At 48.2% G+C, this 26,991-nt stretch overlaps 1 protein-coding gene across 1 annotated transcript in view; it reads left to right on the top strand.

Moving 5' to 3' along the window:
- Positions 1 to 16,758, top strand: part of FHAD1 (forkhead associated phosphopeptide binding domain 1) — a 136,506-nt gene extending 119,748 nt beyond the window's left edge. The window contains 8 exon segments of the mRNA XM_089900795.1: positions 51 to 175; positions 3,109 to 3,204; positions 3,628 to 3,848; positions 4,390 to 4,552; positions 9,232 to 9,315; positions 11,800 to 11,832; positions 11,834 to 11,857; positions 16,028 to 16,758. Coding sequence (XP_089756921.1) covers positions 51 to 175; positions 3,109 to 3,204; positions 3,628 to 3,848; positions 4,390 to 4,552; positions 9,232 to 9,315; positions 11,800 to 11,832; positions 11,834 to 11,857; positions 16,028 to 16,144 — 863 coding nt within the window. The 3' untranslated portion in view covers positions 16,145 to 16,758.
- Positions 16,759 to 26,991: the final 10,233 nt, after the last annotated feature.

Below are 26,991 nucleotides of genomic sequence, written 5' to 3'. Positions count from 1 at the left end.
GTAACTTCTTCCTGAGCCTTCCTTTTGAGTGTAAATTATTTCTTTTATAGATCATAAAGACCACATGGATGGATCATTTCTAGACTTAAAGACCCTCGGGATGGAAAAAAATGTTCAGAAAATATGGGATGTAAAACCTGACTTGCCAACTTTTTCAAGAGTAGAGATCCGAGCGGTAACCAAAGAAAATTTGTCTCTGCACTGACTGACACGTGGAGAGGGTGGGCATGAGGACAGACACTAGCCGTGTGCCCTGGCATCACTGTATACATCATTGGTTCGAGGCCAGGTCCTCCCTGATGAGCTAGCACCTGTATGGACTGGTCGGTGCCTGGCCGTACCAGCGGTCCAATGTTTGAATAGAAAGGCGGCTTCCCATCATGTACAGCATGATGTAGCATTGCACTGATGTTGGCCAGGTCAACCTCTGGGCCCTCCTTTTCACATCACATGTTATATTCTGCAGACAATATTCAACAAGCTAATGTACAACATTATGTCACGAGCTTGCCTAACATTTGCTTTTTGCTATAAACTGAAAAACATGAACACATAAAGGGCAGCAGAAGGGAGCCATGATGATTAAGAAGACACAAGTTCTAGAATCAGAGATCTGTGTCCTAATCCCAGCTCTGCAAGCTCTGTGACCTTGGGCAGGCTCCTAACCTTTCTGGGACTTCATTTCCCAGCTGTAAAATGATGATGGAAAAATTAAAGGAGACAATTATGTAAAGTGCTTATCCCAGTGCCCAGACCATAGTGAGCACTTCAATAGATGGTAGTTACTATTATTAAACAGTATTATCCAAGAAAAGCTTCCTTTCTTAGGGAGCATAGTTCGTATTTGCCAGGATTTTCAGAAGTCATTTGATTGTTAGGTTGAAGGTGCCCTGTATCCTAAATGGATGCTTGATCGGGTGTTTGATTGACACATGACAATGGACAGCTCAGGTCAGCATTAATCACAGGACCTGCTGGGTGTGGCTTGCTGCGGCAGCTGGTCTAAACCAGCTTTTGGAAAAAAATAATAAAGCCATCCTATCTGTACCAGCATTTTCTCCTACCATTTTTCTAGACATTTGCTCACACGTCTAGAGATGTGAGTCTTCAGAAACGTGTTGGTTTTCCTGATAAAATTGAACCTTCCTTCTCTGAGGTTGGGAGTAGAGGGACCATCTCCAGGTGGGGAGCTCAGCTGGATCTCACATCCTGATGATCCTGCTTCCAAGATTTACCTTCCCCTCGGCAACAAGCCCTCATCCCACCGCTGACACCACAGAGCAGGAAACCTCCCAACTCTCAAGCCTCCAAGGTTGGCAGTAATTAAACGAAAGAGCAGGAGGAAGAATAGCTGACATCTGTTAACTGCTTACTGTGTGCCAGGCGTTGAGCTCAGCCGGCTACATGCCCTATCTCACTTAGCCATCGTAGCAGCCTTGTGTCATAGTTACTATTATTGTCCCCATTTAACAGATAAGAAAAATTAAGGCTTCAGGAGGTCAAGTACCTCACCCAAGGTCACAGAATAATGATTGAAGAAGCCATGGGTGTGTCCCTGGTGGTCTGTCTGCTAGCCTGCAGAGACCGGGTGGGGACTGTGTGATTGGATCCTGTAGCCCAGGCTCTTCCTTAGTGACCCTCCCCTCAGGAAAAGAGGGGGAATCTGGAGAGGTACAGAGGATGCAGCTCAGGGTAGCTGAAGCCACTGAGCAGCATCTCAGGTTCTTTTTGCAGCAGATCTGCCCGGTTTATTGTCATCTTCAGATGCCCTCTTTTATTCTCATCTCCACAGATACATAGACAAATATGTCCACTCTTATCTATCACAGTCACTTTGGGGGCCTTTATATTTTTGTAGTTTTTTTTTTTTAATCTCAGAGGTTTTCAGGGTAGTGCCAACAAATGCTAGGGCTAAGAGATGCTCGTGGCAAGCATTAAAAGCCAATTTATTTTTTAAGGAGGCTTATTATGGTTGTTTGTAGTCGTTGAGATCAGGCCCCCTATTCAGTCTGGTGGCCTTTCCATGCAGTCAGTTGGGCTTCCAGCAGCCAGCTGGCTGGTTGGGGTCTTAGGGAGATGCAGCTGCAAATACTGTCTGCATTGGCTCTGGAAAGGGTCTGAAGTGACGCCCACCCACCAGGTTCCAGAGGTAGGAGAAGGTTTGGCCAAATTTTGTGAGGGTATGGTTTCCGCTGCATAGAAATGAGATTCCTTTAATAAAAAGGAGGGAGGCTATTTTCTACTTAACCTTCATTCGTTCGTTCAACAAACATGCCCACTATGCACCACTCGGTGCCAGGTGCCATGCTGGGCGCAAGGAGGGGGATAGTGAGCAAAGGCAACATGGTCCCCATTTCTCTGGAGCTTGTCTTCTCCACATCGGCGGTACTGATTTTTTTGAGCCAGGTAACTGTTTGTTTGGGAGACTGCCCTGTGTATCGTGGGGTGTTTAGCAGCATCCTTGTCCTCTACCCACTAGACGCCAGCAGCAATTATGACAACCACAAATGTGTCCAGGCATTGCTAAATGTCCTGGAGGGGGTAGGGTGGACAGAGTCACCCCTGGTTGAGAACCACTGGCCTAAAGGGAAGACAGACGAGACAGTGGCCAAAGAATGGCACAAGCGATGCATCATTTCAAAGGCAGTCGTGCTCTGAAGGGGTAGGAACACAGTCATAAAGAAAGCAGTTCACAGAGTCAGACTGGATTTAAAACCAACTCTCTTGGCATGGACATATATACACACACACGCTACCAAAGGTAAAATGGATAGCTAGTGGGAAGCAGCTGCATCGCGCAGGGAGAGCAGCCCGGTGCTGTGTGTCTACCTAGAGGGGTGGGATAGGGAGGGTGGGAGGGAGACGCGAGAGGCAGGGGATATGGGAACATATGTATATGTATAGCTGATTCACTTCGTGATACAGCAGAAACTAACACACCATTGTAAAGCAGTTATACTCCAATAAAGATGTTAAAAAAAAATCAACCCTCTCGAATTATTCTTTAGTAACTTTCCAGTTCTTCCATTATTCTTTGGGTTATTCTTCTGGATGTAGAAAATCATAATGGAATGCCAAGAGAGTTTTTTTTCTTTCTTTTTATTTCAGCCTCAAAATGGCCTTTCCAGCCCAGGGTCCATCATGGCCACTGAGAAGTTAGGGAAAACGGATGCGGCTGAGGCTTTAGATCTTAGTGAAAAGCTGGTAGGTACACCCAGCATCAGTCCCCTCCTGTCCAAACCTGCGTGCCCTGCAAATGGTTTAAACATCAACCCCACATACATATTTATTTGTTACAGTAGCTCCACGAGACCCATCTACTATCCCAGCATGGGCTGGAAATTGCACAGCCAAATTCCTTGGAAGACTGGGTAGTAAGAGTGAATGTTTATGTCTGTTGTCATTCCCCCTCCCGCCCGCCCCCCAATTCTCAAAAAGGCATGGTGTAAATGGATGCGGGGAAAATGAAAGTCGTACTAAAAGCCCCAAATGCATTCATTTGCAAAGCATGTGTTTCTTCTCTGCAATTGCAGAAAATGAATGAAACAGAATTAGACGTTTGCCTCCTCAAAGTGGCCACCAGTGGTCTTGGGCCAGGCCTCTTACCTGCGAAACGCTTTCTCGTAGTACATGGATATGAGCAAAACCCTCGGGAGTCTGATGAATATCAAAGATATGTCAGGTCACGTGTCCATGAAACACCTCTCCCCAAAAGAGAGGGAGAAGGTCAACCAGCTTCGACAAAGAGACCTCGACCTGGTGTTTGATAAGATCACCCTACTCAAGAACAAGCTGGAGAGAAAAGAAGAGCTTTTGAGGCGATACGAGAAAGACATTGAACAGCTCAGGTACGGCCCGTGTCCCCGGCAAAAGGCCCAGGCCTCCATTCTCCAGGCTAAACCTCGGGGCAGCTGCAGACCCGTAGGGACCAGGACAAGAGGACAGAGGCCTGGGTGTGGAGGGGGGAGGCGGGATGGTGACTCAGGGCCTGATGGACCCAAGTCTCTGGGCAAGAAAGCAGCAGTTAAAGTACCCTACTCTCTCTTAAGGAATAAGGTGCACCTTTTATGAATGTGTCTGATGTTTCACCATGTGTGTGCTTTTCATAATTCCATCATATTTTCAGTGGTATCAGCTCCCCCACCCTCTCTGGGAAATTGGGAGGGGCTGGTAGCATAACCTTTGCCACCTTCATGCTACACTTCCACAGCCAATGGGCTATTTATTCTGCCCTCTATTCCCCAAATCTTCATCCTTCTCCCCCACTTGTAATGAAACCGCTAAGTTAGGCATATATATAAGTGTTTTGAGAATCTCCCAGGTCGGGAGCATTGGTGGTGAGTTGAGAAAGATGAGGGGAAAAGAGACTTTTCTCTCCTGTGTGCTCAGGCAGAGCAAAGTGTCGGTTCAGATGTACCAGTCACAGGTGGCAAAGCTGGAAGACGACATCTACAAAGAGGCCGAAGAAAAGGCGCTGCTGAAGGAGGCCCTGGAGCGCGTGGAACAGCGGCTGCACCAGGAGAAGAGGGTCCACAGGGCGATCAGGCAGCAGGAGGTGAGAGGTCCCCGCTCGGAGCAGAGCCTCTGAGGCTGCCCCTCAGCTCCCTTTAGAAGCAGCCACCTGAGGTCCTAGTGGGATCCAGGTAGCACAGAATGCATTCGCCGATGCAAAGGAAGGTGTCAGAATAGCTTTAGCATTAGGCAGACCTAGGTTTAGACTCGTTCTACCATTTACTGTGTGACTTCAGGCAGCTTTCTTTCTTTTTTTATTTTTTAACATCTTTATTGGAGTATAATTGCTTTACAGTGTTGTGTTAGTTTCTGCTGTATAACAAAGTGAATCAGCTCTACATATACATATATCCCCATATCCCCTCCCTCTTGTGTCTCCCTCCCACCCTCCTCATCCCACCCCTCTAGGTGGTCGCAAAGCACCGAGCTGATCTCCCTGTGCCATGTGGCTGCTTCCCACTAGCTATCTATTTTACATTCGGTAGTGTATATATGTCCATGCCGCTCTCTTACTTCGTCCCAGCTTACCCTTCTCCCTCCCCATGTCCTCAAGTCCATTCTCTACATCTGTGTCTTTATTCCTGGCCTTCCCCTAGGTTCATCAGAACCTTTTTTTTTTTTTTAGATTCCATATATATGTGTTAGCTTAACCTCTCTGAGACTCCTAGTCTAGCTTGCCTCTATTTTTTTAAACTTGTTTTTAATTTAATTTTTATTTTATATTGGAGTACAGTTGACTTACAGTGTTGTGTTAGTTTCAGGTGTACAGAAAAGTGACTCAGTTATACATATACATATATCTATTCTTATTCAGATTCTTTTCTCATATAAGTTATTACAGAATATTGAGTAGAGTTCCCTGTGCTCTACAGTAGGTCCTTGTTGATTATATATTTTATATATAGTAGTGTGTATATGTTAATCCCAAACTCCTAATTTATCCCTCCCCACCACATTTCCACTTTCGTAACCAAAAGTTTGTTTTCAAAGTCTGTGAGTCTGTTTCTGTTTTGTAAATAACCACATTTGTATCATTTTTTTTTAGATTCCACATATAAGTGATATCATATGATACTTGTCTCTGTCTGACTTACTTCACTTAGTATGATAATCTCTAGGTCCATCCACGTTGCTGCAAATGGCATTACTTCATTCTTTTTGATGGCTGAGTTGTATTCCATTGTATATATGTACCACATCTTCTTTATCCACTCCTCCATCGACGACATTTGGGCTGCTTCCACGTCCTGACTGTTGTGAACAGTGCTTTCTGAGACTCACAGTCTAGCTCGTCTGTATTTTTTTAACTTTTGATAATTCGTGTATCTTATCTTGTTCTTTCTATTCAGATAACTATTTTTTCTACCAGTTTTACTGAGGCATAATCGACATACAGCAGTGTATTGAGCTTAAGGGTGTACAGCGTAATGATTTGACTCACCTACCTCGTGAAATGATTACCACAATAAGTTTAGTGAACATCCCGAATTTTTTTAAAGGCGGCTATTCTTACTTTCATTGTTCTGCCAGGTGCTAGGGATATGCCGATGAATAAGCTCTCTGAGAATAAAGATTTTGGTTTGCTATTCTGAGTACCCAGAACGGTACTCAAGTCCTTCTGACTTGGGGCTGTGTATTTGTACACGCATGCTTGCGTGTATGTGTGTACATGTGAGTATGTGCTGTGTGTTTGCACGTGTGTGTATTTGTATGTGTGTGTGTGTTGCCTGCATGAGCTCTAAGGAGGCCAAGGTCATAGAAGGGCGCCCTTCTCCTCAACCAGGAGGTGATGGTCAGATAGCTCCTCGCAGAAGCCTGCCGTCCATCCTGCAAACCTTCCAGGCAGTAGGTTTCCAGACAGCAGGCTCTCTGGCTTATAGCCCCAGAAATGAAAAGTGGCTGTCCTGCTCTGAGGGAGCCTGGATGCGGTGTTTCCAGTACTCAGTGCTCTGAATTAAACATCACAGGCCTTAGTCTGCGTGTGTCATGGGGCTGCCTCAGGCAGAGGCAGTTTCCTTTCACACCAAGCAATGCCAGGGAGAGCTGGGCCAGTGGCAGAGCTGTGACTTTCCCTTTGATGTGCCCTCTGGAGAGCTCACCCCTCCCCGAAGTGCCCCCCCCCACCCCCAGGGCTTGGCAGGCTAGGCCCCAAAGCAGAGACACCAGACCACAGAATGGGACAGCAAAGGGCCCAAAAAAAGCCATTGTCATGTACTGAAAACCTGAGGATTTACATAATCAGGCTTCACATGCATTATTCATGGACTGCCTCATTCATAACACAGTGCAAGGGACGTGCCAGCCTGTTTGACGCTAGACATCCTTCAGCCGAGAAGGGTCTGAAATGGCCAAGTTGAACCTGTGTCACGGTCCCCAGAAGAGCTACAGCTAGTAGCTTTCAAATTCGTGGAATTCACAGTTGGGGGAAAGATGTATATGAACTACAGCCAGGATCGTGGCATCGCCGATGGTGTCGTGTACTGAGCACTTACCAAGGGGCAGGCACCTGCTCCACACCGCACTTCATCTCTCCCATCAACCCGCAAGGGATGCTGGCAAGTGTCGGCCCCTTAGAGAGAGGGGAAAGCTGAGTTGACAGAGGGTACCGTTCCCTGGCTACTAAGCGGCAGAAACAGGATTCCCTCCCCACCTGCTGCCCTCCCCAGCCCATGTTCACTTTTCCACACCCCTTCCTTCTGGGTCTCCCTTACCAGGGTGGCCCCCTTGTATACCTCTCACCGTTGTTCCTGGGGTTTTTACTCCAGGACTCAGGTGTGCATTTCAGGCTTGTTATTAATATGTGGTCAGAAATCCCTGTTTGTCAGGAAGAAAACGATAATAAATTTTAAAGTTTTGCTGGATTCTAAAGGGCACTTGTATACATCTGTCTTGGCATCAGTTCCTTCCAGGGAGTATATCTTCGTTGTTTTTAAGCAGAAATTAACAGAAAATAGAATTCCTCTTTTCTAAGTTTTACACTTAGTATTTTCACAAGGAGCCTTAGTTTTTGTAGTCTCCTGTACAAAACTTTGAAACTCTTCACCCGTTCATAGAGGTGGCAGGGTTGAAGCACTGAGATGAAATTACACATCTTAAGCTTCAGAACTGCCCCCCCCAAAAAAATGTAGTTTGTAGTTTTAATGTCTGACCATCCCTTCACCAAGCAGAACTTTCAAGAATCAAAAGTCGTATTTCCACACTAATACCTTTGGCTGTGAAAATGAGACTTGGTGGAAAATGCTGGGCATTCACAGAGAACTGGGTCTGTGGCTCTGTCCATGTGGCAGAGGGACGGGAACCGTGGCCCAGGCCGTGCCCACTCTAATCGACATCACTCGAGAAGCCGGCAGTGCCTCTCAGAGTTCAGAGGCCGGATTTGGAGTCAAACAAATAGAGGTCAAGCCCCACCGCTGCCCCGAATGACCCTGAGTAAGTGGCTTGACCTCTGTATCGCAGGTTCCTCAACAAAAGCAGCCAAAACTGTTAACAAGGGGCCTACTCCGTGGGGCAGCGGGAGGGTTAAATGGCAAAATGCCTGCAGCGCCTGGCACATGGCAAGCCCGGTTTCTAAGGGGGAAGAATAGGCAGCTCATGGATGGGTGGGGATTCCTCTATTTCTTTCAGGGAGCTTCCTGCCAGCTGACGCCTTCCCCTGTCCTCCCAAAGCCGGCAGCTCTTATGGGACACGCTCTTCTCTTTGGTGAATAGGACTAGGGCCACGGCCAAGAAAGGACCCAGATACCTTTTGTGAATGGGCTAAGGCTGGGATTTTCAATAGGAAATTTTTAAATGCACAGAAGTTGCCACTTGAGAAGCACGCAAACCCTTTCTTAGGGCTTGAAGCGTAAGAAAGGCTGAAGGGCACCGGCTGCTTCCGGCAGGAGAAGCCGCTCAGCTCTCCTGCCAATCAAACCTCCAGCCAATCAAGTCCTGGCTAGGGGGCGTGACCACCGCTTTGCCTTGTGGTCTCAGCCAGGAAAACCCCGTAACCTTCCCTCTGCTTAATTAGCTCAGATCCCTCTTCTTTAAGATGAGAATAAAAATGGCGCCTAACTCGTAGCCTTCCATTCAATGGGAGCTTGTATACAAAACCCTTAGCACATAGGACCACAAAGCATACATGCTCTCCTACCATCGTCATTATCCTCACTATTCTATTTAACTCACTATTTTCCAAGATTTCCTTGGGCCCAGGTATTCTCAAGATTCTGGCTTCCTCCGTGCCACTTGTGGTTTTTTTGTTTGTTTGTTTTTTGCGTTACACGGGCCTCTCACTGTTGTGGCCTCTCCCGTTGCGGAGCACAGGCTCCGGACGCGCAGGCTCAGTGGCCATGGCTCACTGGGCCCAGCCACTCCGCGGCATGTGGGCTCTTCCCGGACCGGGGCACGAACCCACGTGCCCTGCATTGGCAGGCGGACTCTCAACCACTGCGCCACCAGGGAAGCCCCACAATTGGTAGATGTTGTGTAGGAGGAGCGTGGGATGGGAGGGGCTTGGGGTGGTGCTCTTCCGCCCACAATGATAAAGTAGAACCATGTGGCCAGGCCTATGCAGCATACGGATAGAAGAAGGCTAAAGAAAAAGACCCTCACCCACCCCCTTCTTCTGCCCACCAATCGCAGTGAATCCCAGCGTCTCCTAGAAACCTCAGAGGTGTGTCCCCGAATGGAACAGGTGGGGATGCATTAAACCTGATATTTTCACCTGATATTTTCACTCGGGAACGTTTAGAGGATCTCATACAGAGAAATGCCAAAGAAGCAGCACCTTGCAACTGTTCCTTCAAAGAGAAAGAGAGGCAGGTGTGAAGAGGTTTTGTGATCTTGCAGCCAGACACAAAGTAGGTACCTTACTTTCAAAGGGTAAGAGCTTATGGAGTGTACATGCCAGCGTGGGCGGCCCAAGAAACATCCACACACCTCCAGTGCCCTCCCCTCCCCCACCCCAGCCCCTGCCCCGTCCCTTTTCCTGAACAAACGACCTAAGGGACCCAGTATCTGGAGGTGAGAGAAGGCAGAAGGGCAGTGCCACCATCCTAGGTGCTAAATGATTTGGGGACATAGAGACAAAATCATCAGAAAAGGAGAAGGGGGGGAGTAGGGAATCCCAGGAACCCCTGCCCTAAGAAGGAAGTATGTGGGTGAAAGAAGGGGGGAAAGTGGTACAGAATGGAGCCAGAAATAAGGATGAAAGTGCCTATGTTAACGATCCCTTCACCTGCCAAAGGGGAGCCCCATTTGTTGGTGGGCTTTCTGGCAGCCCATGGGAAATGGAAAACCCAGTGTGGTCCAGTGTTCACAGCGTCCGTGAGATATGAGGGATGTGTTGCTCAGAAGTGTTCACAGAACAAAGACAATACTGGATTTTCCCCCAGAGAGGACATTGTGTGATGTAATGGACAGCACCCCTGAGAACGGCAACGCGGTGTTGGCTGGGCCACATCTGTGCACAGCTCTTGAGACAAACTGATGTCGTCACATCCCAGTGAGTTCAATAAAGTTCAGGAAAAGCAGGTGCACAGGGGCCAGGCTCTGCCCTTCAGTGCCCAGCTGCCCACTGATTGAACTTAATCCAGGAAGGAGTTTTGCAGCAATGTTCAAACTGGGGTTCCCTGGCGCCTTTGGGTGCCATGGAAGGGTGTGACTCTCAAAGCACACACACCTTTCTCCCACCAGAGAAGCTCTCCATTATCTTATACCCCAAGTTCCTCATGGGATTTTGCTTGGATAAACGGTTCTGCAAAACAAAAGTGGGGGGGGCAGGATGGGGTGGGAGAGAAGAAGGCTGTTGGTTTAAAACTAACCCCTGCTTTATAATATCTGGGAACTTGGATAGTGACTGTGTCAACTGAGTTTGTGATAAATACTGAGTGGCTGCAGGCTCGAGGCCTTCTCCACGGAAAATGCCTGGATGGCAACTGTCAGTTCAATACGGGTCCATCAGCCTTCACAGACAGTCCTCTGAGGGTAGAGTTAGCATCCTTCTGGGAGAATGGAAGAGTCTTGTAAGCACCTATGCCCTGTCCCAAAAGACAGCCTTATTTCCTCCATGAGTTTTGTGACTACCCAGTAGGGTTGCCAGAGTTAGGGGAAAACAAACAAAAAACACGATGCCCAGTTAAACTTTAATTTCAGATAAACAGCAAAAGCTATTCGGTATAAATGTCCTAAATATTACACGGGGCATATTCACACCAACAAATTTGTTGGCTTCATTCTGAAATTCAGATTTAACTGGGCATCCTGTATTTTATCTGGCAACCCCTCCAACATGTACTGAGCACCAACTAGACACCAAGCAGGGAGGTTCTGAAGCAGGTGTCACAAGATGGCAGCCCACAGATATATTCCATTTGGCTCATGGGATTTTTTTTTAAGTTACATTTCAAAATAGGGCAGTTTCCTGGAATACTCTGGATTTCCAGCTTCCCTGGGAAACTCGGAAGATCTGGCGACCCTAGGCCCACAGACCCACAAGCCACCATCACAAGCCTCCATCTTCCAGGCCCCTTAGAAAGGCACTGGGCTCGTGTGTTTGCTGCTGTCCACCACCACCCCAGCTCACTTCACCCACTTCTTTTACTTTCCTGGCCCCTGTAGGAGTCAGGTTGGCGACCCCGGTGGATGCTCAGGGCTCTCGGAGAAAGTCTCCTTCCTGACACCACTGCACATTCGCCTGTGGAGTGTCAGTCTGCAAGGGAGACCCCAGTTCCCTCTCACTTTTGTGTCTCCAGTGCCTAGGGGATGCTCTTTCTTTGATGAGCTGCCCCTGAGGTGGGGGGCCTTGAGCAGATCAGGGTCAGCAACAGTAATCAAACCCCAGGGGAGTGGCAAGCTCCAGATTTTCAGTGATGCTGGCTTCCCAACAGGCCCCTGTAGTCCCCGCCAGGGAGGTTAGCCACTGGGGCTTTCAACATTTCCACTGGGTGGAAAGCCACTGGACATCTACAGCCTCTTCCACTGATCTAGGAGGCTCTGCTTCCAGCTAAAGCAGATCTGTCCTCCAAGAAGAATACAGTATCCTTCATAGCCTTCTTGGTTGACCACCTCCTTCTCTGCTGCAATCTGGAACAGAGATTCCCTAAAAGGTTCAGCAGGACAGTGTAGCATTGCCCCAAAGCCGCACCCCCTTCTGCAGACCTCCATCCTCACCTCCTCACCTAGGAAGGCTCAACATTCCATCCAAATGGGTAGCATCTGAAAGTTGAGAAAAATCCATTTTTCTCCGATGCAAAAGGCAAAGAAGAACATAAGCTAAATTTTGTCAATATTCTTTCTGTGTTAAAGAGACGAATGTTTGTAGAGATGGTGAAGAACTCAAAAGATGCAGAACTCACATTTCCAGGTGAGCCAGAAGAGAGAAGAGAGAAAACCATAGAACGTCAGCAGGAAGCCCAGTTGACAGTTATCCCACATCTATTATGTATTGGGCATTCGGCATGTGCCAGGCACAGAGCCAAACACTCGACGTGCAGTATCTCATTTAAGCTTCACAACAAGCCTATGGGGTGGGTGTTGTTATTATACCCAATTTACAGATGAGATGTCTGAGGCTCAGAGACTTTAGGAGAGCTGGGAATTAGTGCAGACCTGACACCCAGGTGAGTGCTAGCTTTTCCTCCTTTAGGTTATAAACCTCCAGGTAATAAACCTGATACATTTCCAGTGGCATTTCTCTTAAATTTCAAGGAAGCATCCTCTAGAATTCTCTTAAAAGTTGAGAATTAAGACTATGAAATCTTGAACATGTTGAAACATTGCCATTGACAAATCAGCCCTGGAACTGGAATTAAGCCAATCCACGTTCCCACTTTGCAGACAGTAGAGGCGAGCTCTCAGGAAGCTTGAAAGCCAAACACATTTTGGTTGAATATGAGAGAGGAGACATTCAAGTTTGTTAAAAGGCCACAGTCATGCTGAGGCAACCACATTATCATGGGAAGAAACGAAGATATTCTAGGTGAGGGATATATTTGGAAAATAGAAGCTTCTCAACCAGCATCCTTGTGCTAAGACCAGAAGGTGGTTACTACCCAGAGCAGCATGTTAAGAGGATAGAGAGCATCCTGAGGGCCCCACTTGATCTGAGACGTTTGCCACCCTGCAAAGTGGAAATGACTGGAAGTTTGTTCCTTATTCATTCACATATACGATTGAGCTGGGAGGAGGCAGAAACTACCCTACATCTAGGTTTTGTCTGAGGACCACCTGGGGATATAAAATGGCAGAGGAGGTATTGGGATGGGTCCCGGATGCTGTGGGAACATTGTGCTTCTCTGAGATGTGAGACCCCCTGGAACTTCACGCTGCCTCTGGCCTTAACAGAAGCGGGGCACATGGTGCTTCGGCTAAGAGCAAAGAGCCAGCTTCCCATTCTCCCTGCCCTCCAGCCTGAGCTTAGAAGTTTGGTGTCTAGGATCTCCTCAGTACAGAAAGGTTTCCTCCAGGTTCCTTGCCAAGTGTAACTTGGGCGACTCCTTCCTCAAGAGTGGGCCTGGAGTCCTTCGGGGGATGGAGTCACCAGGACCACCTTGAAAAGGATGGGACGTGTAAAATCTGCTCTGTCTCACCCACTCGTAAGAGAGTCTCCATCTCTAACAAGCTTCAGAACTAACACCTCCTACCTTTTTAAGACCCTCTGGTTTTTTGTTTTCTGTCCTCCAAATGCCATTCATTGATTTTATATATTTTTTCCATTGCAGCTAACAGTCCTCTATAATTGTTTGTCAGTCATATGCTAAAGGGGGAAATCTTCTAGTTGACAAATACTTATTGAATACCTAGTCTAGGCCACATATTGTGGTAGAAACTGGGGATAGAAGAATAAACAAGACGATATGATTCCAGCCCTCATTCATTCAACATATATTTGTTGAGAGCCTACGATATATGGCGGGTACTGTCCAGGTGTTAAGGTTCAATCCCGTTCTCAGTGGGAGCCATATCACCCCTGCAAGGCCAAAACTCTACTTTTTTAATATATAAAGCGCAGACGTATGCACAGCGCTCTCTGTAATATTCAAATTTTATGGACGTGAGAGCAATTAGGAAAAAATGCCTAAGAAGGCTCCTTAGGGGAAGAACGATACCGAAAAAAAGGGTGGGAAACACTGGGTTAGATCAATGAAGAAACACACAAAACTCCTTGTCTTTCTGGGTTTTATTCTGGGATAAATAAATGAATATAATGATTAAATAACTGCTTTTTGAGGACAAAGGCCAGTGCACTGAGCTCAGGAGCGTATTTCACAGGGACCTCCCTCCCCCACACTCCCAGGTCAAGGGCCAAGAGAGGCCTTCCTGAAAGGGGGATGTTTAAAACCAAGACCTGAGGTGGTGTGGGAATGAACTGGGATCTTTCTAGAACCGATGCTTGCAGATGCCCAAAGCAGCCACTCCAGTATGCCCTGAGTTAATTTCCAGTTAATTTCCAAATTTCCAATCTAGATGTTGTTCTTTAAATGAGGGGCTTCTACCCCTGCCTTGTCCTTCTAAGGACGGGGCATGTGGTTCCAAACACTCAGGCTGAACGCATGTCGCTGCCTGTGGTCACTGGTTCAAGACGGACCTTGCCAGGTTCCCCCAAGCCTCGGGCCCACACTTGCATTTTCACGTTTCCCATTCCCCATCTCTTCCTTTTCCCAGTTCAGCCATCCCGTCTGCCTTCTGCTGCCCCCGTCCCCCCACTCAAGAAAGGGGACCAAAGCTTGCTCTGTGGTGCTTCCCACCCCAAGCTCGTGGCAGACCTGGGGCTCGGGGGACCCTGGGACCGAGGAATCTTTATTTTTAAACAAACACCCAGACTCCAACTCCGACAGCCAGCCCCACACCGGGTCAGGGCACTGGCATCTGGGAAACACCCAGAGCCAGCAATTTTATTGAAAATCAAATAAAAAAGGATACAAAGGAAAAGTGGTTTAGAGGCGAAAGATTTTCTACATTTCCTGTCTGTTTTCCCTTTAACTGGGCATTCCTGCCAAGATTTACTTTGTGGGCTAGTGTAGAGATGTTAGCCTTTCTTACTCTGAAATGATTTTTTTTTTCCTTGAAATGATTTTGAATGCAGTCTCACAACACATTCAAGTCAGCCACTGGCACAGGTCTGGCACAGGAGATGATTTTTAAACCTGTCTTAAAGAGAAAAGAGCTACGGAGATGGTCCTAACAGCCCCTTCCATTGAAATCCACCCAGAACCTCCTCTCAACCCCTGAGAAAGACAGGACATTCTGGTCCCTATTTGACAGATGAGGAAACCAAGGGTCGCGCAGTCAGTGGCAGAGCTGAAACCACCTGACTGAAACCAGCTGAAACCAGCTGACTACCCACCAGCCCTCTTCCCCCAGGGGCATGTGTTGGAGTCAAAAGCTTGCAGGAAGGCAGTGTGAAACCTGCTGGGAAGAAACTTGCAAGGTACAGTGGCATCTGTAGTACATACAGAACTGTGTGAGTGAGATTCTTGGGTTGCAATTAATAGAAACCTATTCAGAAAGAGGGAGGGGGGGGCTTCCCTGGTGGCGCAGTGGTTGAGAGTCCGCCTGCCGATGCAGCAGACACGGGTTCGTGCCCCGGTCCGGGAAGATCCCACATGACGCAGAGCAGCTGGGCCCGTGAGCCATGGCCGCTGAGCCTGCGCGTCCAGAGCCTGTGCTCTGCAACGGGAGAGGCTGCAACAGTGAGAGGCCTGCGTACCGCAAAAAAGAAAAAAAGAGGGAGGGGGCTTTTTTAAGGATATAGGGGTGAGTGCCTCATAAAAACTGAGAGCTGAAAGAGAGCCTGGCCTCGAAATAGAACTGGTAAGCCATCAGATCTCAGGCATCATCTCTTTTACACACACACAAGCATGTGCACGCACACACACAGGCCATATCTCCTCTCTGTGTCTCTGCATGGCTCCCCTGATCTCTGCTCTCTCCAGTCATGTGACAGGAAGGAATGACCTCACGGTCCCCCAGTTCAAAGGACCAGCCCAGGGAGCAAGTAGCATCTTAGAGCCCATAACTCCAAATCCTGGGAGTGACCATTTTAAAAGCCCAGCCCGTGCCAAGTGCCCGATCAGCTATGACCAGGGACAGAGTCACACACATGGCTGCCTGGAGCCAGGAGTAGTGCTCAGAAAAGGGTTAGACGACCCCCTAGAGTATCCTGCATTTTCCCCTCCTAAGACATCAGAGACATAAGGCATTCCATTCAGTAACAGCTTTTCGAGCGAAAGTCCATCCCAATGAATGTGCCTATAATCAGAAACTCCTGGTTCGAAAAAAGATGCAAATGTAAGAAGAAAATGTTATCTGTGTATCTGGAAGAGTGTACACCAAAATGTGAATAAGGTTACCTGTGGGTAGTGTGATAATGGTGGATCATTTTGCGTTCGTTTTGCTCACGTCTATGTGTGTATATAAATATTTTTTACAACAAAGGTTTTATTTTGAGTTAAAAAAAATGCCATTTGAGAAATATTTGGGGATCTCCCTACAATTATAGAGTCTGGGCATTTGTTGCTCTTGCTTGTTGAAGGTTGGAGCCAGAAAAGACACCCCAAAGATGGACCAAGAAAGGGAGATGCTGAAGAGAGAAGCGTCCAGCAAATCCAGCCAGAGCCTTCTGTTTTCTAAACCTGGTGGAAGGAACTAGAAACGTCGTCCCGCTGGGCCTCGCGTGATCCTCCGTGAGTCAGTGTAACTCTTCTGCGTCAAACTACTAAGATGCCTTTTTAGGACTTTAAAGGTTGCTACCCTAGTGTGTTTCTTCCTAGACTGGTATTTTGCACAATACTGTATTTTGGAGTGTGTGAGGAGAGGGGTTCTTTTCACAGATATTATGAATGTAAACATACTCAGGCGTATGAAGAATAAGTTTGAAATTCAGACTCCTAGGCCCGGTAGATACAATTATGTGTTTGGGTAGTGACAAACCCAAATGTCACACCTCCAAGGAGCTCCGAGAAACCCGCAGTTGAGAAAACCCAGGGCGTGTACTGAGGCCACAGGACAGAATGGTAACCTCAGGGCTGTTGGGGCCATGGTATAGTGCATTTATATCTGAATTTATTATAATAAATTTGAACATCAACCTGTTTTATCGCTTCCATAACACTGAGTCATGTTTATATGGCGTTCTGCGGTTTTCAAAACACTTCTCATCTAATCCTCTCCCAAGCCCTGGGAGGTAAATAGCATTATGTTCCCCATTTTACAAATGAGGAAGCTGAGGCCCAGAGAGGTTAAATGGCCCATCTAAAGTCACACAGCTAGTAAATTCAAGAATTGGGTCTGGAACCCAGGTTTCTAACTCCATCTCACGTTGCCCATTCTGCCGCACCAAGACAGCCCAGTAGGTCAAGTCCCAGGCCATCAGGACAGACCAAGTACCCAGTCATCAAAGAGCACACACTGCCCAGGTGGACACACCCCTTTCCCATGGTGTTCGAAGAGACCCTCATTTTTGCCTTCTCTCCAGCCATTTGTTCTCTCCCTGCCTTTCTTGTATGGCCAAAGGCCACCAAACAAAACAGAAGGAAGAGCCAGAAGTCATGAATATCATTTATTTTTTATTTTTAAAAAGCCACAATAGGGCTTCCCTGGTGGCGCAGTGGTTGGGAATCTGCCTGCCAATGCAGGGGACACGGGTTCGTGCCCCGGTCCAGGAAGATCCCACATGCCGCGGAGCGGCTGGGCCTGTGAGCCATGGCTGCTGAGTCTGCGCGTCCGGAGCCTGTGCTCTGCAACGGGAGAGGCCACAACAGTGAGAGGCCCGCAAAAAAAAAAAAAAAAAAAGCCACAATAAAAATATTTTGATATTTTAAAACCAAATGCATTCTTTATACTGATTAAAACTAGAAGGAAATGGGAAAAATTATTTGCATGATCTTCCACTAAAGGTACTTCTTACACAGTGAGAAGGGTGAGCATCACCTGACCTTAAAAATAATCTTGAAAATCCCAGCAGTTTTCCATAAAGAACATATTACTTATACTGTACCATATCCCCAAATCCAAAACAGCCATCTCCAGCACCAGGAAAGATCACTTGGTCAGGCAGTAGTTAGGCAGCTGGCTCACGTTTGGAAGCCAAATTGTGCGGGGAAAAAAATACTCTGGTTGAATACAAATATTTGAATTTGCATAAGTTAAATGTAATGCCTATGTGACTCCACTGTATTCGAGGTCTTTCAGAGGACGTGTTAATTTGTATCATATCAACATTGCAACCCACAATGGCAATTTCCTTTCTCCACTCCTTGAACTAGATGGTTCTTTAGATGTCTCCTCAGCCACACACCCCTTTCTCTAAGAATGCACATTCCCCAACCAGGTTTACCCCACCTACTGCTGCTCTTAGCCACACCTGATTGGCTGATCAGTAGATAGTCTACCCAAGCCAGACCAATCAGGTTTCTCTTCTAACCCAAGCTGGGCCAATCAGCACCTGTGCCCTTGATATTTGGAAGTGGGACACGGAGTTACCACACAGCGTCATTAATGGTCCGGAGCTGAAGGTATTGATGCAGTTCCCAGCTGGGGTGGCCATTTCTCCCACTGTGTTTGGAGAAACAAAGGCAGTCTTAGAAAGAGATGGCCAGGATAGATAAGCAACAAGTAGAGACAAGAAACCAAGACCCAGGGAATTCCCTGGCGGTCCCCTCTGCGCTTTCACTGCCAAGAGCCTGGACTCAATCCCTGGTCAGGGAACTAGGATCCCATAAGCCACACAGCATGGCAAAAAAAAAAAAAAGAAGAAGAAACCAAGACGACCCCCAGAGAGACAGTACAGCAGACACTACAAGCCCCTTAGTCATTGCCTCCCTCTACTGTATAAGCAGCACGCTAAATGCCCTCATTTCCCAGCCTCCCTTGCAGCTAGACCTGGCTGTGTTGTTCAGTTCTGGCCAATGACATGCAGGTGAAGGCCCTGGGCAGGACTTCCCTTCTGGAATTAAAGACAAGGCTTTGCTAGGAGAAAGTTTTTCTCTTTGTCCCTTTGCCTTGTCTCCTTTTTCTCTCCTGGAGCTCAGACTTGGACCTGGAGCAGCCGTGTTGGGGATCACCAGGTAACAAGCAAGAGACCAAAGCCCACCTCAAAGGACAATGGAGTAGAAAGACATGAGAAGTCTGGGTGGGAGCCTAGTGGCACCACTGTGCTCTGAGCTGTACCTGAACTGCCCACCTCTGTCCATCCTGTTGTATAAATAAATAAGTCCCTATCAGTTTAAGCCACTGTAGTCAGATGTACCTGTCTGTGCTGTGGAGCAAACCACGCAAAACTTAGTGACTTAAAATGGCAACTCTTATTTCTCATGATTCCACGCGTCAAGCTGGCCACTTGTACTGGTCCGGTTGGTTTGGCTGGGGCTAGTTCAGGGTGGCTTCGTGTACATGCCTGCCTGGTCATTGGCTGGGTTAGGGCAGTGGTTCTCAACTGGGGGTGATTTTGCCACCCAGGGGGCCTTTGGCAATGTCTGGACACACTTTGGTTGTTAAACCGGGGTGGGGGTGATACTATCACCTAGGGGTAGAGGCCAGGGATGCTGCTAAACATCCTACAGCGCACGGAACAGCTCCCCACAACCAAGACTTATTTGATCCAAAATGTCAATAGTACCGAGAAGGAGAAACCCTGGTCTAGAAAGGCCTCAGCTGGGATGTCTGATTCTGCCTGGTGTGGTCCCTCATCACCCAGCAGGCCAGACCAGGCCACGTGTGGTGGGTACAGGTTTCCAAGAGCAACAGGAGAGAGCAAGCCCCAAAGCACACTTTTCAAGTCTCCACCTGCCTTGTGTTTGCCAACATCTCATCAGACAAAGCAAGCCACATGGCTAGAGTTCATTTGGGAGGGGCTCCAAATTTTTACAATCTACCCACGCGCAGGTCTCTGTTGTTTAAAGCTGAAGGCATTCCAACTGATGCAAAAAGTTGCCCTGATTCCTGATGACTTTCTGGTTCCTGGTTTCTTTCCTTGGAAAGGCCCATTCCAAGGCCTGCCCTTGGGTTCCACTAGGACTTTTTGTATCACTCAAGATTCTCTGGTTGCAAACAACAGAAATCTCCTGTGGCTAACTTAAACAGAAAAAGAGTTTACTGAAAGGAAATGAGGAAGGTTAGAGCATCAAAGGGCAAGCAAAGCTGAGGAGTCTGGACAGGCAGGAGCCGTCTTTTCTTCCCCATAGATGTCCCCTTTTTGCTTCAGCCGGTTTGAGTTTCTGTTATTTGCAACCAAAATGGCATTTACTAAGATGCTCTGCACAGCCCCAACTGGTAGCTCTGAGAAGCTACCAGCAACCTTTCTTTCCCCTGACGTTGTGCCAAGGGACAGCAAGGTACCTGCAGTCCCCCCACCAGAACTTCCAATCTTCTGATCCCCCAAGAAGCTAAGCCAAACAACTTCCTTCCACCCTTGCCAATGGGGGCCCATTTGGATTCGTGACTTTGCAGATAAGGTGCCCTTCTCCAGCAACTTGGCAGAGCCATCAGTGCCTGCTGTTGTGGAAACCGGAGTCATGAAAGTGTCTGCGGAAAAAAACAGCTTCCCCCGGATCCGCGTTCCAAAGTGTGTTCCTGGTAAGTGGAGTGGTTTCCAATTTTTTAGGTCCTTAGGAATGAAAGCAATACACTAACGATGAGAGGAAACCCAAAACCTGCTAATGCTAATGTGCTCCTGTTTTTGTTTTTCATAAATTTATTTATTTATTTTTGGCTGCGTTGGGTCTTCGTTGCTGCGCCCGGGCTTGCTCTAGTTGTGGCAAGCGGGGGCTACTCTTTGTTGCGGTGCACGGGCTTCTCTTGTTGTGGAGCATGGGCTCTAGGCATGGAGGCTTCAGTAGTTGTGGCACACAGGCTCAGTAGTTATGGCTCACGGGCTCTAGAACGCAGGCTCAGCGGCCATGGCTCACGGGCTTAGTTGCTCCGCGGCATGTGGGATCTTCCTGGACCAGGGCTCGAACCCATGTCCCCTGCATCGGCAGGCGGATTCTTAGCCACCAGAGAAGCCCATGTGCTCCTCTTTTTCGTACTGAGTTTCCTAAAGCAGGAGTTAGGGAGCCAGGTGAGGGTAAACTCTTTCGGCTCATCAGCTTGGCCTCATTTCCATCAAGATGCGCCGCTTACATCCGTCTGCTCCGTGTCCCGAGTTATTCTGGGCCCATTCATGATCTTATGTGCCTGCTTTTGTTTTTAAACATTTTTCTTTGTCCATCTGTTCCCCAGGAATCCATTGCAATGCCTCCGTCCTGCAGTGGGAAACATTAGCAGGCTCCTTGTTTTGAGTTTCCTCTCATCATATTGCTTTCATTCCTAAGACCCTAAGATATCGGAGGCAGAAATCTTACCTCTGGCTCGACGTGGTCTTATCGTCACAGATTAGAGGTGCCCTTTGACTGATAAACCTCTTTTATGGTTAAACAACCAGCCTTCATTCATTCCAACAAACACCAGGTACCTACTATGCGCCAGGTACTAACGATACTGTGCTAGACCTTGGGGCCTTAACCTTTGCTCCCCTTTCTTTTCACGGTCTAATCTGCTGCCCTCCTGCAAAGGAGTTGGAATAGTTAATTTAGCGGGTGCGTTGCCTGGGAGAGCTCACCTGTGACATTCCCATCCTCTCTTGGCTTTCTATGAGATTACTACTGGGCCTTCTCTAGAGAAAGCTGCATGCAGCAGTGACCCTCTTCTGGGAGTTTCTTTGTGCCTTTCAACAGTTGAAGTTTAATAGCTAATAATAGCCAACTTTTTATAGCATCCTTGCCAGCCATCAGACCCTGCACTAAGCACGGTCCAGACGTTATCCCTCTCAGTCCTCACTGTCTGTATCACTCCAGTTTCACGTGTGAAAATGATGAGAAGTAAGTTACTTGCCTGAGAACAGAAGCATCAGAGCCCAGACTTCGTACTCAACTGCTCCGATACATCGTTTTCCTCGGTGAAGTCCAGGAACCAGCTTGTTATCTACTGGTTGATGAGGATCAGGTCAGCAAACATTGTCCATAAAGGGCCACTTCCCTTTGTGAACCATGGGGTCACTGTCATCATTACTCAACTCTGCCATTGCAGCATTATGACTAAACAAATGAGCTTGGCTGTGTCCCAATAAAACTTTATTTGTAAAGATAGGCAAAGGGCCAGATACGCCAACCCGTGTTCAACTCTCACCCAGACTAGATTGTTAATATCCGCATGGCTATTGTCTGCCGCATGACTACCAGGAAGCCAGCTGGTCATCATCTCCATCACTGAGAGCATTGTGAGCTTTTACTACGTGCCATGTGCCACACGCTAAACGAAACACTTTACATAAATTTTCTCACTTAATCCTCTCAAGTACTCCAGGAGGAGAGAGCCATTCGAAAGGCCTCTCGAAAGGTAAAACAGGCTGCCCAAGGTCACCCCAAAGGGATTTTCAAACCCAACTCCTAACCATGACACCACACTGCCTTTCACCATCACAGTGCTGCATCTGGACAACAGGAAACTTCGCTGGTGAGTCTGGACACCTGCCTTCCACTGGACCAAGCCTGAAAGAACCAAGACTTCACGACACACCCCTTCCTCTTGGCATCCTGGTTTACTAGCCCTTCTTAGAGTCCCCTGCTTTCTTTAGTTACTACGTAAGTTCAGGTGTTCCCAGCCTAGGCACCATGTTCTCTCTTTCAACCGACTTTGCCTGTCTCCGCCTTGTGTTAATTTTACAACCTTCCTTTCAGTTTCCCAAATCCTCATGTGCCCCTGCAGCGGCCACAAGCAGTGTTTACCCGTAACTTCCTTTTATTCCTTCCACCCTGTCTGCTGAGCAGAGAGCTCTAAATGACCTCTGGGCCACATCGATACCCAAGGACCAGCAGGTCACCCGGCCCCAATCCCTATCTGATGCGGCTGACGCTGTCCTCAGAGGAGCAGGGGACAGACACTTGAGAGGCTTGTTGTTCAAGAGATCCTGTTAACTTTTGTGTTGAGTCATGTGGGTGCACAGAGGTGTCACTTTAGCAGCTTCTCTTTCTTGGCAGTGACCTTGAGACCTGAAATCGGGCCACCAGATGCTCTGGAGGGGACACTGAGAAAACACGCAGTCCATCCTGAGCCCTCAGGCAGAGCAGGCCATCATGCATCTAGTCAACCTCGATTTCTCCAACAAGGACCTTGGGCCAGGCTCCATGCAGGGCACTGAGGAGACAAAGCTGAGCCAGCCAGACAGGTCCCTTCCCCCAGGAAGTTGTGCTGGGCTGGGGTGAGGTAGAAGGTGTCAGGTATTTTATTAACAGCTTCATTGTGGGTTGTAATAAGTGCTGAGTCCCTGCCAGAGGCGGGCTTAGCTGGAACAGTCGTGGCCTCTGTCAGTCCCCCAGTGCGGGGTCCAACAGATCTCACTCTTCAAACTGGCTAGTCCTGCCCTCCCCGCCCCCACCCCCACTCTTGCCCACGACCAGAAGAATTCCAGGACCAGAGCCTGGTGCCAAACACACTTAATAAATAGGTCTTGATTGCCTGGACGTAGACGCACACTGCTTTCACAGAAGAGTATAAAAATCGAAATCAGCTGCCCATATTATTGCCAGCTTTGGAAAGGGTCCAGGAAGGCACTGCAGATGCAACATTGATGAGTTTTAAGCCACATGGTATACACACACACACACACACATACACACACACACACACACACACATACACGTCTTTGAGAGTTTAAAACAGGGCTAAGACTCAGGCCAATCAGTTGTTAACGTTGGACACAGAACCACCTGGGGTTTAACAGAAGCAGAAATCACGCTCAGATTTTTTTCCTCCAGCCTGTCCAGTCGGGCATATGCAAATAATTTGAAAGACAATTTTGGTTTTCAAGCAGATTCGACGCATCCAAGATAACCCCCAAAAGAGAGCTCACTAGAGAGATAGGTTGGCTTCTAATGACCGGCAACCACCTGCAGGTCTTGGCCCCATCGTACCCTTCTGCGCCTGCCCTGCTCAGCAGTCCCATGAGCGCCTGCCTGACACAGCGCCCCACGCCGATCCCCTATGCACAGCTTCCAGACTTTGCAGGAGGTGAGAAAGCCTCTGAGATCAACCAGGCTGTGACCCCATTCCCTGCTCTCACTCCTCCAATTGCTCCAAATGAGTATCTGGGTTGTCCCTGAACTTTGACCTCTGTGCACCTTTCTCTATCCATCACAGGTTTGCTGGTGAACACAGAGGGTTTGTGATGATTAATTAGTAAATTGGTATTTATAAAGTGCCAAGTGAATGATGTAGTTTATGAGCTGACTTTATCTCTGCTGGCCTCCCTAATCCCTTCTTGTTTTCCCAGCATCTCAAGCTGGAGGGACCACCCAGTTCCGTCCGGCTCTGGAATGCCCCTCAGACTTCTCTCCATCTGCCCCCATCACCCAAGAGCTCTTCCCAACCCTTCCTGTGTCTCCCCCTCTTTTTCAAAGTGCTGTTGTTTTTCTTAATATTACCTTACCCCTCCTCAAAAGACAGTTACACAAGTAGATGTGGGAGGAAGCAAAGAAATATGTCAACGGTGACTAAGTCTGCCTAGCTCCCTTGTCGCTGGAGTATCGTCAGAATTGGCCCTCTCTCACCCCTGCCTCTGTCAAAATCTTTGCCAAGTGTGTGATTTTTCCTGAAGATCATTCTTTCCGCATGACCAAATGCCGTAATGCATAACCAGTCCAGATCGTTTCTTTCTGCCTAAATCCATGCTTGGGACACAGCGCTCGGCGTCACTCAGAAGTGATTTCCCCTAACGAGCAGGCAACTGATGGTTCCCGGAGGTTTCACCAGCAAATCAGGGATAGTCAGTTATCCCGGCCTGTTCTTCCCCCAATACTTCTCTGGTTTCTGAATAAGTGCTTTTCCTGAAGTCCAATGACCTTAGAAGGAAAGAGTTCAAATAAAATGCAGCCCCTAGCACGCATCTCTGTCTTTGGAGCGGATCAACAAGGCCTCTGAAATGAGGCAGAGCTCTGGGCAGCGTGAGCTCCCACTCTATGGTCACAGAGTCTCAGACCTCTCAACCCCTGAGCACCTGTGAGAAAATCAGCCCAAGAGGTGTTAAAAGGGCTCATCCATCTGGCAGCATTTCCTGAGCTAGGCCTCAACATAACAGCAGCAAGGTCTGGACGTTCTGCTCCCCTTTTACAAGATGCAATAGGTAATGAACTGGAATTCCCCCAACTGTGAATCACGGAGCCCGCCCTCCCTCCAGAGGGTTGTGTCCACATGAGCCAAATGGGTAATTAACCAGAGCATTTAATACATACAGCCTGTGTGATTAATTCAAACCAAAACCCCAGGTTTTTCACATACATGTAAATTGTTTTTCAAGAAGGCAAACCCTCACCTAATCTCTTCACTGTCAAAAAGTTTGCTCCCAGATGCAAAACATTTCATAATAAAGGTAGCCCTGGGAATTCCCTGGCAGTCCAGTGTTAGGGATCCGTGCTTCCACTGCAGGGGGCACGGGTTCAATCCCTGGTGGAGGAACTAAGATCCTGCATGCCTCACGGCGTTTCCAAAAAAAAAAAAAAAGGTAGCCCTATTTCATGCAGACCCGCTATAAACCATAGGTTGGGGCGAGTTGCGGTTCATCAGATTTTTTTAAGTAATTAGCTGCTTTAAAAAGAAAGCTCAGAATTTGCAAACCCAAGCATTTGCAGGCATAATTTTTAAAGTTTTGATCTACACCCTGTCCCTAGTCTTTTGCATTCAATTAAAAAACAACTATTTTGCTTCTGTTGGGTCCTTGAAGGACACATATGGAAGATATAGAAACTTACCTTTTACAAGTAGCTGTACCAAGTTGCCCAAGACCAACAGAAACTTAATTCCAAGCTTTAAAAAAATAAAATCGTGTCATTTAAGCTGAACATCTTGATTGGATTCAGAAACAATCTCAAAAATAAGTTAATGTAAATTTCATATTTTCTTGAACCCTGAAGGTTTTTTTTCTCAATTTTATTATTTTTAAAATGCCTCTTAAATTAATTCAGCAATATTCTTAAACCATGGAAAATCAAAAAATATCAGTTGAGGGTTTGTTCTGTGCAAATCAGTCTGTAACAGCTTGCTGGTTTTACATTCTCAAGGGCTCTCTGCCTCCAGATCACTGGTTTTTTAAGCCCTAAGCCCATCTCTTCTCTGCACATTGATGGGTAGGAGCTGCTTCTGCAAAGGGGTCTTGAGCATCACCCTAACATTCTAGAGCAGCGGTCCCCAACCTTTTTGGCACCAGGGTCCGTTTTCATGGAAGACAATTTTTCCAAGGACGGGGGCGGGGTGGGGGGGAAGGTTTCGGGATGATTCAAGCACATTACATTTATCGTACACTTTATTTCTATCGTTATTACATCCGCTCCACCTCAGATCATCAGGCATTAGATCCCCGGGGGTTGGGGACCCCTGTTTTAGAGAATAAGCACAAAGCACAGTAGTGATTCTCAAACTCCCCTGGATGCAGATTTCTGGGCCCCATTCCAGAGATCAGTTTTGTCGGTCTGGATTGGAGCCTGGGAACCTGAATTATTAACCAGCCCCACTCCTCCCCCGCAGTGGTTCCGCTGCTGGAGGTCCACAGCTTTGCAGTTTTAAGGTGACAGACCAGACCACAGAGAGAAATTCTCTCTGGTCCCTTCCTGACACCCCATCCCTTGAGCCTTTGTAGAGGACATCTCTTCTCTGGGGTCCCCACTGAAATGGCAATATCAAGATCTCCCTGTCAGTTCCCCTAAAATTAAGTCTCAGACGACCGCGTGGCCCAGCAGCTATTCTGCCAAGTCATTCATGTGATGTGCTGGCCCACAGGGAGAGGGCAAGGCTCTTCTTCCTCTCGCTCTCCCGCTATCTCCGAGGACCTCTCAGGGCTGAGGCCCAGGGCCATATCCCTCGCAGCTGCTGATCCATCCCTCTCCAAAAGATGCAGCAGCTCCACCTGCGGTTACGTCTAAACGGGGGTTCCTGCTCACCGGGTACACCTTCTTCATTACCTCTGCAACCCTCATCGAAAGCGACAGTGTGTAACATTGAGTCGTCTCCATGGCAACCGACAGGGTGTCACACCGCCATGGGATTACGACTCCACGGCGTGGGGATTCCAGAGAAGGGGTTGGGGGCGGCGCCCCCCTGCGCCCCAGACCCACACCCAAACTGGAGGGAAGGACCCCCTCGTCCTTCCCGCCTCGGTCCCCGGCCCCCAGCCCGACCTCTCCCGTTCAGCCGGCACAGTGAGGAGGAGAAGGGGGATGGGTTCTACGGGAGCCCCCCAACCTTACGGGGGAGGATGGTGGCGGGCCCGGCGCCCCCGGTACACTCTAGTCGCGGAGCTCAAGCCGGAGCCCGAGCCCGCGCGGGGCGGGCTGCGCAAGGCCGGGAGCCGGGGCGGGAGCAGGCGGGCCCAGCGAGGGGCGTAAGTCCCACCTTCGGGGGCGGTGCCTGGCGCTGGGGAGTGTCAGGAAGAGGAAGAGCGCGGCCAGAGGCGGCGCGGGCGCGCGACTAGCA

Source organism: Delphinapterus leucas, chromosome 1 (genome assembly GCF_059928025.1).
Source record: "Delphinapterus leucas isolate spDelLeu-1000000601 "Yukka" chromosome 1, BTC_Dleu_Yukka2, whole genome shotgun sequence".
NCBI classification, from domain to species: Eukaryota; Metazoa; Chordata; class Mammalia; order Artiodactyla; family Monodontidae; genus Delphinapterus; species Delphinapterus leucas.
The sequence above is the reverse complement of the archived record's forward strand: the minus strand, read 5'-3'. Positions and strand labels throughout refer to the sequence as shown.